General features: G+C 32.6%; 1 protein-coding gene across 2 annotated transcripts in view; it reads left to right on the top strand.

Annotated features, from left to right (window-relative positions):
- The window catches only part of tfc (Brevican core protein triforce), a 91024-nt gene that overhangs the window by 40389 nt on the left and 37764 nt on the right, over positions 1–12871 (top strand). For both annotated transcript variants that reach the window (XM_076122380.1, XM_076122381.1), the window contains exon 2: positions 2831–3142. In XM_076122380.1, coding sequence (XP_075978495.1) covers positions 2831–3142 — 312 coding nt within the window. The remainder of the gene's footprint in view (positions 1–2830; positions 3143–12871) is intronic.

The raw sequence follows: 12871 nt of genomic DNA, 5'->3' as shown, positions 1-12871 counted from the left end.
TAACTGGCCGTCATTTCTGCGACCCCTATATCAGATACCTACTTAATTACTTAATGACGTAGACAGTTAATACCCCGATTGGAGTGGAGGCTCCCCGGGGCCGCCGCACTGATATATTACACATCTCTCTTCATTACCCAATAACGTCCCACGAGATCGATACACTGCCAAAACTTCATACGTCAGCCTGTAAGAAACTTACCTGATATAGCAGCCATTAATGAGAAAAAAGTAGAACTTTTTTTTCATGAAATGTGTTAAAACTACTTATTAGTATTTATAAAGTAAATTGTTCTAAAAATAAAATATTTGTACGTACCAAAACTGTCCGCATAAATTATTGAAAAAAAAATCTAGTTAGTTATTTATATGATTGTAAAACATAATATTATTATTAAAATACTAGTAACGCCATCTTTTGGAAACTTAAAGTAAACATTTTGATTATTACGTTTCGTTCTACGTTACAGTTACGTATAGTAGATGAACTTTACTCAACTAAACGCATTCTTTTGAATTTGAAGGGGCTACCTTGAACATTTACGAAATTCCAAATATTTGATAGATTGTTTCATCTTAAAATTGGATCGGAAATATGTGTAACATTATGCAACTAATTAAAGTTATTAAAAAAATATTTACATCAATCATTTAGTTAATTTGAATAATGTCATCAATTATGAGTGATTAATTTTCTAATTTTGATAGATTATAAGTTTAGCATGTTTTGTTCAGGTTTTAACCATTCCAGATTTAACTTTGATTTGAGAAGAAAGCTGAATATTTATTAGGAGCTAGTTCCTTCGCTTATTATTTTGTAATTAGTATTTTTTTATGTTGACTAGAGTAACGTTAGTAGCGTACAAAATAAATGTGGGAATGTGAAAAAGTATTTTGTTATTTGCCGTACACGTAACTATTACGAGAGGAATAGAAACTTAATAAACGTAATTATTTCTTAAAAATAATGAACATCAACACGATACAAAGATTTTTTCAAATTACGAACACGTAATTCACGAATTGTTTGGTACCTAGTATTGTTTTCGATGTAATTAGAGTAAATTGTCTGTGATGTAATGTTTGTTATATCAAATAGTTGCCCACAATCTAAATTTAAAGAGTATTTAAAAAAACAAAAGCTAAAATGCATCTTTCGAATCTATGTTATGAAAAGATGCTGTAATAACTGTAACCGGTATTCTCGGATGGACGATAACTACGTAGTAATTGAAACCTTACTTTTTATTGCCATTTTGCCATCAAAATGAAAGTGACATGACAAGCGGCAAGTCGGTTTCTAACGTCAACATCAAACCTTTTTTATTCTTTTGTACTTTTTAACAGCTTGTTTTCGATTATACCGTGCCTGATATAAACGTGACATATTTTTCGAAATAAGAACAAAATGGTTTCATTCTAGTTGAGGTCATAGGTTCTAGAATGACAAATGAATGTTATTTAAAAAATTATAGAAGTTCTAGAAAAGTAAATATAGGTTTTGTTTTGTTACATTTTTGCTAACAATATGTTATTATTATCTGACCTCTGTTTGAACCTTAGGTTATAGAATCCTTAAGCGCTTTATGACTCAATAAAATACGCAAAAAATGTTGATAACTTTATTACTTTTATTTTTTAGTATTGTGGTTCCTCAACAAATACCACCTAAAATTGTTTTTTAATTATCTGATGCTTGGGTCCTTATAATTTCACTAGCTGACCCGCGCAACTTCGCTTGCGTTACATAAGAGAATCATAATTTTCCCCGTTTTTGTAACATTTTTCACTGGTACTCTGCTCCTATTGGTCGTAGCGTGATGATATATAGCCTATAGCCTTCCTCGATGAATGGGCTATCTAACACTGAAAGAATTTTTCGAATCGGACTAGTAGTTCCCGAGATTAGCGCGTTCAAACAAACAAACAAACAAACAAACAATCAAACAAACAAACTCTTCAGCTTTATAATATTAGTATAGATTTTATATTGTTATAATGCTCAAGTTAGAAGATTAGGACTAGAATTTAAGATCACAAAAGTACTTTTTTTTTAACTTATTGCGTGCATATTTCAAAACTATCACCTATGGTAATAAGTAGGTGAAACCAGTAAAATCAGTTGACCTTACTTAAATGGAACATCAAAACAATAGAACATCATTACCCTTGGATTGACCCTTTAGAACAATTCAAGGTGGCATATATTTAATAACATCATCAATTAATCACATCCTTCGGTTGGTACGCCTGTAATCATGGGGTCCGGAGCCGCTTCCGTACATTCACCGATCCAGGCACGATTGGCAGCCCTGTATGTCCATTGTTCTCATAATGGATGCTCTAACAATGATACATAGAACAACGATTTGCTCTTTATAGTCGGCTTGTTTCATGATCTCGTCTGATTATATCAACGCCTATTCAATTGTGAGAGAAAGTATAAAGAAATTAGCCGTAATACCGATTGTTATCGCAATAACAAGTCTTTTATAAAATGATGTTGATATTTTTCGTTGTTGCGCTTTCAGATTATCTTTCTACGTTTATTGAATGATTCATATCTATTGAAGATTAATGATATAGTTTTGTTTATTTTCTTAAATTATTTATTTTAAGATTTAATTTGTACTAAGTAGTATAATTCTGTATTCTTAAGTAAACTAAGTATAAGTATTTATAAGCATAGAATATCCCCTTCCTTGTCCTTCCCCGAGAAGGGAGAACCAGATAAAAATGACGTCGATATTTTTATTCACTTTTCCTTTTCTATTCTTGTAAATAACTTATTCGCGCAGTCATTTTTATCTGTCTTCTCTGTTCTCCGCAGGCGTGCACGAATTGCAGCGACAGAACAAGATCACCAAGCAGATCCTGGAAGCGTTTATACAGAAGAAATTGGGACTGAGGAATAACAGCTACAGGGCGCCGTCGTTGCTCGACATCTTGCCGATGCCGACGCCAGCGATGATGACGATGCGACAGCCCGAACCAGTCGAGGAACCCGAAGAGCCGGAAGAAGAAATGCAAGACGAGGACAGTCCAGAAAACCTGGACAGTGTAGAAAACCAAGAGTACTTAGATAGTGACAGCTTGCAGAGCGTCGAGAGCGAACAAATAGATTCAATTTACAACACTCAAGGCACGTATTCATATTGCATTTTATATTTCCGCTTCTAGATGCACACTCTCGCAAAACGATTGAATGGATGCATTATGCAAGTCTATTGCCTTGTGTTGTTTACGTGCTCTATAGTTTTAGCTAGGAGGTTATAATTCACGATCATTTTACTCGTATGCTTTTGTTTGTGTATATTATTTATAACCGTTTTTTGCGTGGGCGTCTGTTACGTGTCGTATTTTTCAACAGCTCAGTATCGGCTTTGCAAGAAGTTTCCAGTGAAATTAAACGCGTTTCTGCTTTTTATTTATATTTGCTATAAATGTCACTTCACCAATTAATGTCCTTTTAAAAGCTAGGAGACAAGTCAGGTTTGATAACGATTATATCGAGTTACGTGATGTAATACCTGTCGGAAATATTTCACACTTTCATATTGCCAATTAAAGTCCAACAAATAATTACGATAAAATTATATCTCAATTAGTATGAGCCAACGTATTTCTGTAATTTATTATTCAAACATTTGTCAATGGTATAAACAATACGCAATGCGTACACATAGGTGCCAAAGACACCGCGACCCACATCAAATATTTGGACGGGTATTATGTCAAAGTTTGAACAAACATTTGTAGTTGAGAATTGGAGGCTAACACTAGTTAATTAATTGCGAAAAAATTGTCAACACAAAAGTTTCTCAACTGAAAGGAAAAGGCAAAAATCGTCTAATTTTTGCGTGGTCTTGTTAATTTTACCATATCGCAAGCTCTTTAGCCTACCTTCACTTTGTGACTCTATCAAGGTAAAAGTGCGTAACTGAAATCTAGTATTTAGATTTATCTGCTAAGTGCTGTTAGCAAATCGACCGCTTCTATCTTAAATGCCTCTGTAAAATCAACAGAGGAAATGTTAAAAGTTCATATTTAATAAGGTAAATTAGTAAATGATGTTTACGGTGTTAATATTAGAGTTCAAGGCGTGTATAATATGATAAAGATCGGTGGTGCTTCAGCCGACAATCACATTAGAGCGACCTTTGAACCGGCGCTTCAACACACCTGGAGAATCGATCAAGTTTGACATTTAAAGTTCACCTCACAAGTTCAATGTTTAAGGGCTGCTGATATACGTTGTATGATAATTAAATGAGCATAATCCTGTTAATCTTAAACCTTCGGAAGTAAATGTATGACATTTCACTGCTGGACCATGGTTTGCTAACAAAATTAAGACCGTTCTTTAATATTTTCAAGATGAAATAAAATCAAATTGTTTATTCGTTTAGTACATATGAGATTGTCGTAACCCTTACTGAATCTACCACTAGTTCAGAAAGGGGGTAGAGCCTTATGCAAAGCTAGCAAAGAGCTAGCTAAGAGCTAGCAAGAAACTCACGGCCACTCTATTCAATCGCCAAATGTTTATACGGGTTTAAACAGTTGTCAGATTTATAAAAAGAATAACGTTAACTGAAAAACTTTTTTCAGCAGTAGGTGTTCTATTACGACAATTCGACGCCTTGGCCTAATGTAGAAAGCGGATGGAAAAAACAGTAGGTCATTGTGATGACAAAAATGTATTAAAGCAACCGTTGACCTCCTGTGTGTTAAAAGTAAAATAAAACATAAATATCAATAACGATTAAAACGTGATTCAAATGTCACAATATACGATAAAATTCGTCCAATTTTCTTTTTTATTAAGACGTAATTTTCTAGAATAATCATAGGTTAGAAACACAAGTGCCGATCTGACATTTGCTGCAAATTACTGGTAAAAAAAAATAAGTATCGCATCTCGCCGCATATAATATTATATTAGTCATTAATTTTTATACTTTTGTTGGCAAAAACAACAATGCCTTAAAACCGGTGATATCGTGACCTGCCTTAACTGTTTTTAATAGCATTTGCAGAGCTTTTTCAATTTAATAATAAATTTATTATGTTAAGGATGACGAGCTCTTTGCAGTTAACGGGGTTTAATTCCAAAGCCTAGATTGTTCCTGGAACTCAACATTTACAAAAAATGCTAGTTTTAAAACATAGAGCAATAGTATAGTAAATCTAATTGATGTAATAAAAAAACGCAATTGACGGAGAATGTAATAACTTGCTTACAGAATTCTAGTTTTAAATAAGTTTTAATAGAATCCTCCAGGATATTTTATAGAATTGAGTAATATTAGACTTTGTCTGACATTATTGGTTTGTGTCCAAAACATTAACATTAAAATTTTATTTTTTATAAGTTAATTTCTTTATTATTTAAAAAAAACAGCAAATGTCACACAGAACGTCACGTTGATGACTCAGACCAAAGAAAAAAAACACTATGGACACTTTATTAGTCATAAATTTATTTATAGACAATTTAAATTATTGACAGTGGATACCTAGTTATAATCAGCCAGGTATTTCACCTTACAAGGTCTCCTTGATGAAGTTCAATGTAGTGATTAACAACTGGTCCATCTAGCCAAGAATGCTGTACTCTCTAAAAGAAAATAAAAAAGCCTTCGCTTGGAGAAATACCGATTTTTATTACCGATATTTTTCTTTTAATTATTTTATGACACTGTCTCGCCATAAAAAGATTTAAGAAACATTGTAATTAATATTCAAATTTAATTGCTTCGACTTTTCACCAGTCACCTTGTCGGTTCATAAAACCATAATGTACAGAAGGACATGATTTTAATATGCCGCGGTAAAAAAACTACTTAAACATTGACATACATAATAATATATTTCTTTGAATAACATAGTTATAATAAAATTATAAAATTAGTCACCTGGATTTAAAACCAGTAACCTATGTCAAAGATCATCTTCATTATTACAAGTTATATAGTAAAAAAAAGTATTAAGTAAAACCTTTAGAAAAAAGATATTAAAATTTTGAAACGTGATTTTGCATAGACATTTATTTAGTTGCAGATGCAAAGTTTTTTTTTTAACACTTTACTCAATTTCTAGGTCAAACAAGGTAAACTTAATTTTAATACGAGTCTTAAAGTAGAGATTTTTTTTATTTTACTGGTGACATAACACCACTGAAAAATGTTTACCTTAACTGCTTTTAATGGCAAATATAATTCAATCATGCTCATTTTTACACGACAATTTTCTTGTAAATAAACAATTAGACCTCATTACTTCTCCTACAATATTTTTCATTAAAATGCAACACAGCCTTTTGTGATCGTTCTTGTGGAAATCAGTATGATTTATAGTCAAAGGTAAGCGCAGTCCCGCGATGAGTCGTTAGGGATGATGGCAGCGACCGGGCGGCGGGCGCGGCTCGAGTTCCGTCATAATATCTGAGCCTTGCCAATCTTGCTATTACCGACGGTGACGCCGGTGTACAGGAGCTACGAACTATTTAACTAAGATGTATTTATGATTGAAGATTAACTTAAAGTTCAATTTTTTTTGTGATTTGTTCTGAAAAAACGGTGAATATGATTTGTGGTACAAATATTATTATGCACTAGTTAAGTTTAACTTTTAAGCCGTTACTGTCGTCAATATGAATATAAAAAATCATAACCTCATCAATCCCCATTATCAATCATAACATTTTACTGAAAGGAAAAGAAAGTTGGATTTTATGAACGAACAATACTTTAATTTCAGTTGTTAGACTTCCGTAGTGCATCATTCTTAGTAGATTGCGTGGTATAATAGAAACGAGTTCAATCTTTCACATTCCTTGAAAGCTTAACACGTCCTCCTGTTACATAGATATATGTATATCCTTAACTACTATAATATAGTACACAAATCTATAATAATGCATTCCTATCAATTGACCTCAACGCCTATTTTGCAATTGAAGCTACCTATGTCGCAATGAATTTTTGCAGAAAATCAATTTATCTTTACCACAGCTAATGACAGTAATTCATCATCGTTCGATATTTTTAATTTTATGCAATAAAAGACCTTCATAAAAACTATTAGAATACTACGATTACTTTTATGGTGAAGGATTTTTCTTCACATATTGCTATTATGACCACAATAAAAAACTAAAAATGCTCGTACGTACATCTATTATAAATAATAAAAACTGTACATAAAACTACTACTAAACAAAAACTGTAATATTCTAACTAACGATCTTTAATTAATTAAGTTTAAAAATATTCCTATCAAGTTACATAATTAATCATACTAATTCCGCATTTAAAAAGTATATGAGCGCACGTAATATTTTATTGCATAATATTTTTTTGTAAATAAACAAAAGTCAAATATGAAAGCCAACAATTAAAAAATGGAGTGATTTCATAAACAATTTTAAATGATATTTTATCCACACTTCTAACTGAAGATCTACCAGTTACGCATAAATCGCGACGAATCCCACCAATTAAAAAAGATATAATTAATATTAATAATATAATCATACAATTAGTGCGTACTACAGGCCAATAGTACGTGGGATCTAGGGCAACACTTTATATAAACGTCACGAAGATCGATTATATATTAATAATGCCTATATAAAGAAGATATGCATCTACTTTTTACATGAAAACGTGAACACATTAAACGTATCAAATTGCTTCTCGGTTGAGTTTAAACCATAATTTTAATTATAAGTGTTAATAGTTACAGAATTTGTCAAAAGGCACAATACGTAATGTCATAGTCATTAGGTACCTTATGATTTAATTCACAGTATATAAAACATTATTTAGTTTTATAAAAATAACTAGCTTTCGCCCGCGACTTCGTAAAAAGACCTAATAAAAAGTATCCTATGTGTCAATGTAGGTTCATTTCAGTTCAATCAGACGAAAATTTAAGAAGATTCAAATTTCCACACGAACTTTCAGTCACCTTTGAGTTTTATATATATTGTATAGATAGGTGAAACCTTAAAAAAGTGACTCAAAAGAAGCATATTTTATTATATTCTTAGCTAGTACCTACTTCAATAAACATACTATTGGTACAGCTATAGTACGTTTCGTACACACGCATGTAAAATCTAATTGTTACTGACTATAATCGTAAACTTGAACTCTCCGGCACTCACGCGCATATCCTTGCCGCGCTTCATAACTTCACTTCGCCTTCAAATCACGACCTTTTAGTTAGAAATAATGATTTTTGCAGCTTCTTTATGTGCTGTATTCTTTCGCCTGGCCTTTAGTGTTTTTAGAGTTTCTAGCAATTATTTCGGCGTTATTTTTTTTATCAAATATACAGCTATATCGTTTACGTATCGGGTAAAAAATTACTTGCACTTTTTCTGCATAAAAAGTTGTTACCTATTCCGTTTTAGGGCGATAGACTATGTTCCAAAATGTTTTAACTGGTTAGGTTATTCAAACAGCTTCTGAACTATCACCGCATGCATACTAATTTACAAAAAAACTATCTACGTATCTATATAACCTAGGTAAAAATAAATAAGAGCAACTGATAACTTTAAAGCCCGGTCATAAAAATTGTAATTTGTTATTTGTAAAAAAAACATACAACCTATTACTAAATGGATTTTAATAGCTTTTAAATAGGTTTTCTTTTTGTTTTATCTAAATTCCTATGTCATTCCAGCACGTTCTGATCTAGGTATCTAGCATAATATGATCTCTAGGTCATCAGGCTAATTAACAATGACTTTACAAAAGTCGTTGTAAATATCAACGAACTTTAAGCATACCTAAATCGTAGAAATATAAAAATAAATGTAAACTTATTTAGGATACCTATTATTATTTTACACGTGAAAAGTTATCGAAATATTTCTATTTGCATAAAGTCACGCGTCATGAATTTTTATAATTAATTAATAATTTCTAAAAAACCAGAAAAGAAAGATTGGTGGCAACACATACGTTCTTCTTAAAACTTCATTTTTATCTAAACTTAAACGATGCTCTAGTTACTATTTAGCTTCATCAATAAAACCGAGATTCATCATTAAACTCAACTGACATCATCCGCAATATAAAAACTTTAAGCTTTATACCGTATCTCCAACGTTTTATATCGGTAACGTAGAAAGACGTTGCCGCGACGGCGAAAAAGTGCAAAAAAAGGAGCATCGTTAGAACACGCTGACCCATTTCCGCATCGTCCCGTGGAGTTCCGAAGTGGGTTGTTTACACCCAGAGATATTCTCTCGTTTGCCACCATCCAACGCTAAATTATCTCCATACAACTATTTCCGTAAACGTCCCAGCGTCCTTTCACTACCCCGTAATGAGGACGTCAAAGGAAAACTGTAACAATTTGTTTTTAATTTTCAAAGGGAGGGAATATCTTTTGTGTTCTGCTATGAATATTTTTACGTAACTCACCGCTTTTTGAATAAACTAGTTTTTATTCCGTGTAATACACAATGTCTTTTTACGTAACTAGAAAAACTTGCCTATTTGTGATTTCACTAGTCGATGTGTCTCTGCCTAACCAACATATCCAGGCTAGCAAGCCTTTACACGCTTCGAATATTCTATTTGAAACAATTTTAACAGAAATGATCTGTAAATTATGTAGAATCATTGGACCATTCACATAATTTGCAGTTAAACTTTGTCACAACTTACATTGTAGGTAGGTAAATAGATTATCAAGTAGAATTTATATTATAAAATACTCAATAACAGTGATCATGGCAGTGTAGTCAAGTCAAACAAAAACTACAATAACTGCAGAAACGAGTACCGCGATGCGATTTTTATTATTTTTGTAAAATGAAATACCGACAGCATTCTTGTCTTTGGCATGTGGAGAGAAAAAGGCCTGCACTCTAGGACTTGCTTATCACTTTAAACGCTGATAAATTGTGACTTTGTTCAGAATACAGATATAGTCTAAGATCTCTGATCATGGGTTCACGATCGGGACGGTCGGACCAATAAAACGAATATAATTAGTAATCTGGCAAAAATATGATTAAATAATTATTTTTCAACAATTTACACCGCTCATCTAACTTTAAACAAAGCAGAGCTTGTACTATACTATCCAGACAACTGAAAAACATACTTATGTACTTCTAAACATATATTTATAGTCAGTAATTAGAAAATTCCCAAGTGTAGACCTAGAAATATTTTCACCAAAACTTCCATACACTGAGCATCATTTATTTAGATTATGTATCTAATTAATTAATTACCGGTGTCCTCGCAAACCTTTTATATAGTTCAATCAGAGCACGATGTATCAAGGTTATAATAATATAGTAAACGTGATTCACCTATTAGTTTAATTCATAGTTATACATAATGTTCAAGTTACGATGCTTAAATACTGACCTATGCTATAATAGACATCAAATTAAGCAACTAAGTGCAGTTTCAAACACGATTTAAGATCGAGTTTGCCTTATTTTTTATTGACTGGCTGATAATAATATAACGCTTATTATCATCAAAACGAATAAAAACTATAATTGATGAATAGAACCATTACTTTAGGCGATTGTCTTTACCATACACATCTGATGCAGCAAGTATCAGGCCGCCAGACTGCGGTACTAGACCTTGAGTATTCAGATAGCTGGACTCACTCTCGTAGATCTACGGTCCTCAATGGACCAATAGGCTATGCCGACAATAATCTGTCTTTCGTTATACTTACTAAAAAAATTTCTTAAACAATTAAAATCGGTCATTTTCACATGCATAAAGGTCATGCATGCCATGTATGTATATGTCATACCTACTAATAAAAGTACTAGTTATAACCCTCTGCTAGTCCTGCTTGGCAACAAATAAAATATTTATGATATCATTAAAATTACTTCACCAAACATCGGAAATTAAGAACTGTATTTATGGGCGGATGCTACCTACTAATTAAAATAATGTTGGCATTAAAATATTTACGGAACTACCTCGGCCTTGGCAATCCGATTGAATCTGTAAGAGCAATGGTCAAAACCACAGTGACTTTGAGTGCTCTTCACTGTGGAGTGGTCCCGATATTATGCCGAGTACTTCAAGTGTTTAGAACTTGACCTTGAGGTAATATCAATTATATTATAGACCTCATAAGCATTAATCTTCTGTTGCTGATGACTGGGCAAACAGTTCATTGATATGAAGTACCGACAACCTGACACACAAATGTTTGTTTTAATAATGAGATTTGAATATTTTTCACCCAATGCAGTGATAGAGACGTGGCGAACTTTTAGCATAGCAACAGACAAATAATATTGTACAAGATGAAACGTAAAACGATATTTTACAGGTACAGTAGCGCAATTCTCTACAGTCGGTATTGTCGAGTATCGAAAGTTTAACATGTAAAATGTACTGCCAAAACAGTTGCTACGACGCCCACCAGAGGCGCTGATCAGATTTTCATACAAAATTTCTCGATGACTAGCCGGTTGTCAGTAGTCGATAGTAGTAGCGAATCGAGGTATAGTAACTGCTTCACTAGTTCGCTTGATCAAATGATCATTGCATAAAGAGCAATCTTCTCGGTTTATGAAAGTACCTCTATTTCTATTTAATCTCATCTATAAATACTACAATTCCCAGAAATAAGAACGTCAATCTTAAGCCAGGAACTAGACAAACAAATTAAAACATCTTTTAGCATTACAAATAGTTGCTGTGTCATCTCGTGGCATTCACACATGTGCGTGCGACCCGGCAGTGCGTCCGCCTCCACATTAGAATTAGATTACGTATTTAGGAAATTACTTTAAATGGTAATGCTAGTTTTTATTAAGGCTACGTCATGATTTACTCGAACAATATGCGGCCTACTAATTTGCCTAATTTAGGCCTATCAAGGAAGCGCATAATCACAAACCAAGTAATATAAATAAACATATACAAAAAGACGAGTAGAAAAACAAAGACGTTCAAATTGTTAATTTTCTACTGAAGTACCATTTTGAGCGCGCCAAAGACATACATATACTTAATAGTTATATCAGGTGACTGGTAGTGAAGAAAACGCTTTAACGTTTGTGGTTTCCATGGCGACGAACTTATACGACTGCACGAATTGTAAATAGGCAGCTAAAATGTACATATTTGATCGGAGTTTTAACATGACACTCCCAAGAAACATACAAGAATCTACATATTATTATGTATAAAGCTCTACTGAAATCCAACGTACTACATAGTTGTTTATGGTCAGATAGATCCGGCAAGAATGTTGATACCTGTACCTTGTTATGCCATCTTTATTCTAGAATATTTTCTGACTTTGTTGACATAAGAGAACCTTGATTTTACTAACCTCGCAGCCTTAAAACCTTGAACTATACGCATCGAAACTATAATCTTGACACTTTTTGAATAAATATTTAATAATTGCATTACTAATTCGTAGTAATCCACCGTAAATTGACAACACGCAAACCGCAAGCTTAACGCACGGTATTGATGAATAAATAAAGACTTGCAAACACTTTATAAGGACACATAGAGAACGTAGATACATTGCTACGGAAAAAAATATGTTGCAAATAGAGACGAGATGTATTTGTTATTATAGCTTATTTTTACAATTTTTCAGGTATTCATCAGCCCAATTTTTTCGTTTATGTATTCAATTGATTACCAAACATGTAATAAATTTAACATTTATTAGTACAAATAAAGAAAACCTCTTGTGCCGGTCTCCACTTTACTACCGTTATCGGACTGTCAATAAATTTCAGGCCTATTTCACTGCGTCTTAATATGTTATGTAGGTATATCATCTGCTTTAGCTGCATTAATATAAATCTTCTATTGGGTTCTCAATAAAAATG

This window comes from Anticarsia gemmatalis, chromosome 14 (genome assembly GCF_050436995.1).
Source record: "Anticarsia gemmatalis isolate Benzon Research Colony breed Stoneville strain chromosome 14, ilAntGemm2 primary, whole genome shotgun sequence".
In the NCBI taxonomy this organism is placed as follows: domain Eukaryota; kingdom Metazoa; phylum Arthropoda; class Insecta; order Lepidoptera; family Erebidae; genus Anticarsia; species Anticarsia gemmatalis.
Note: the sequence above shows the minus strand (reverse complement) of the source record. Positions and strands in the feature narration are given on the sequence as shown.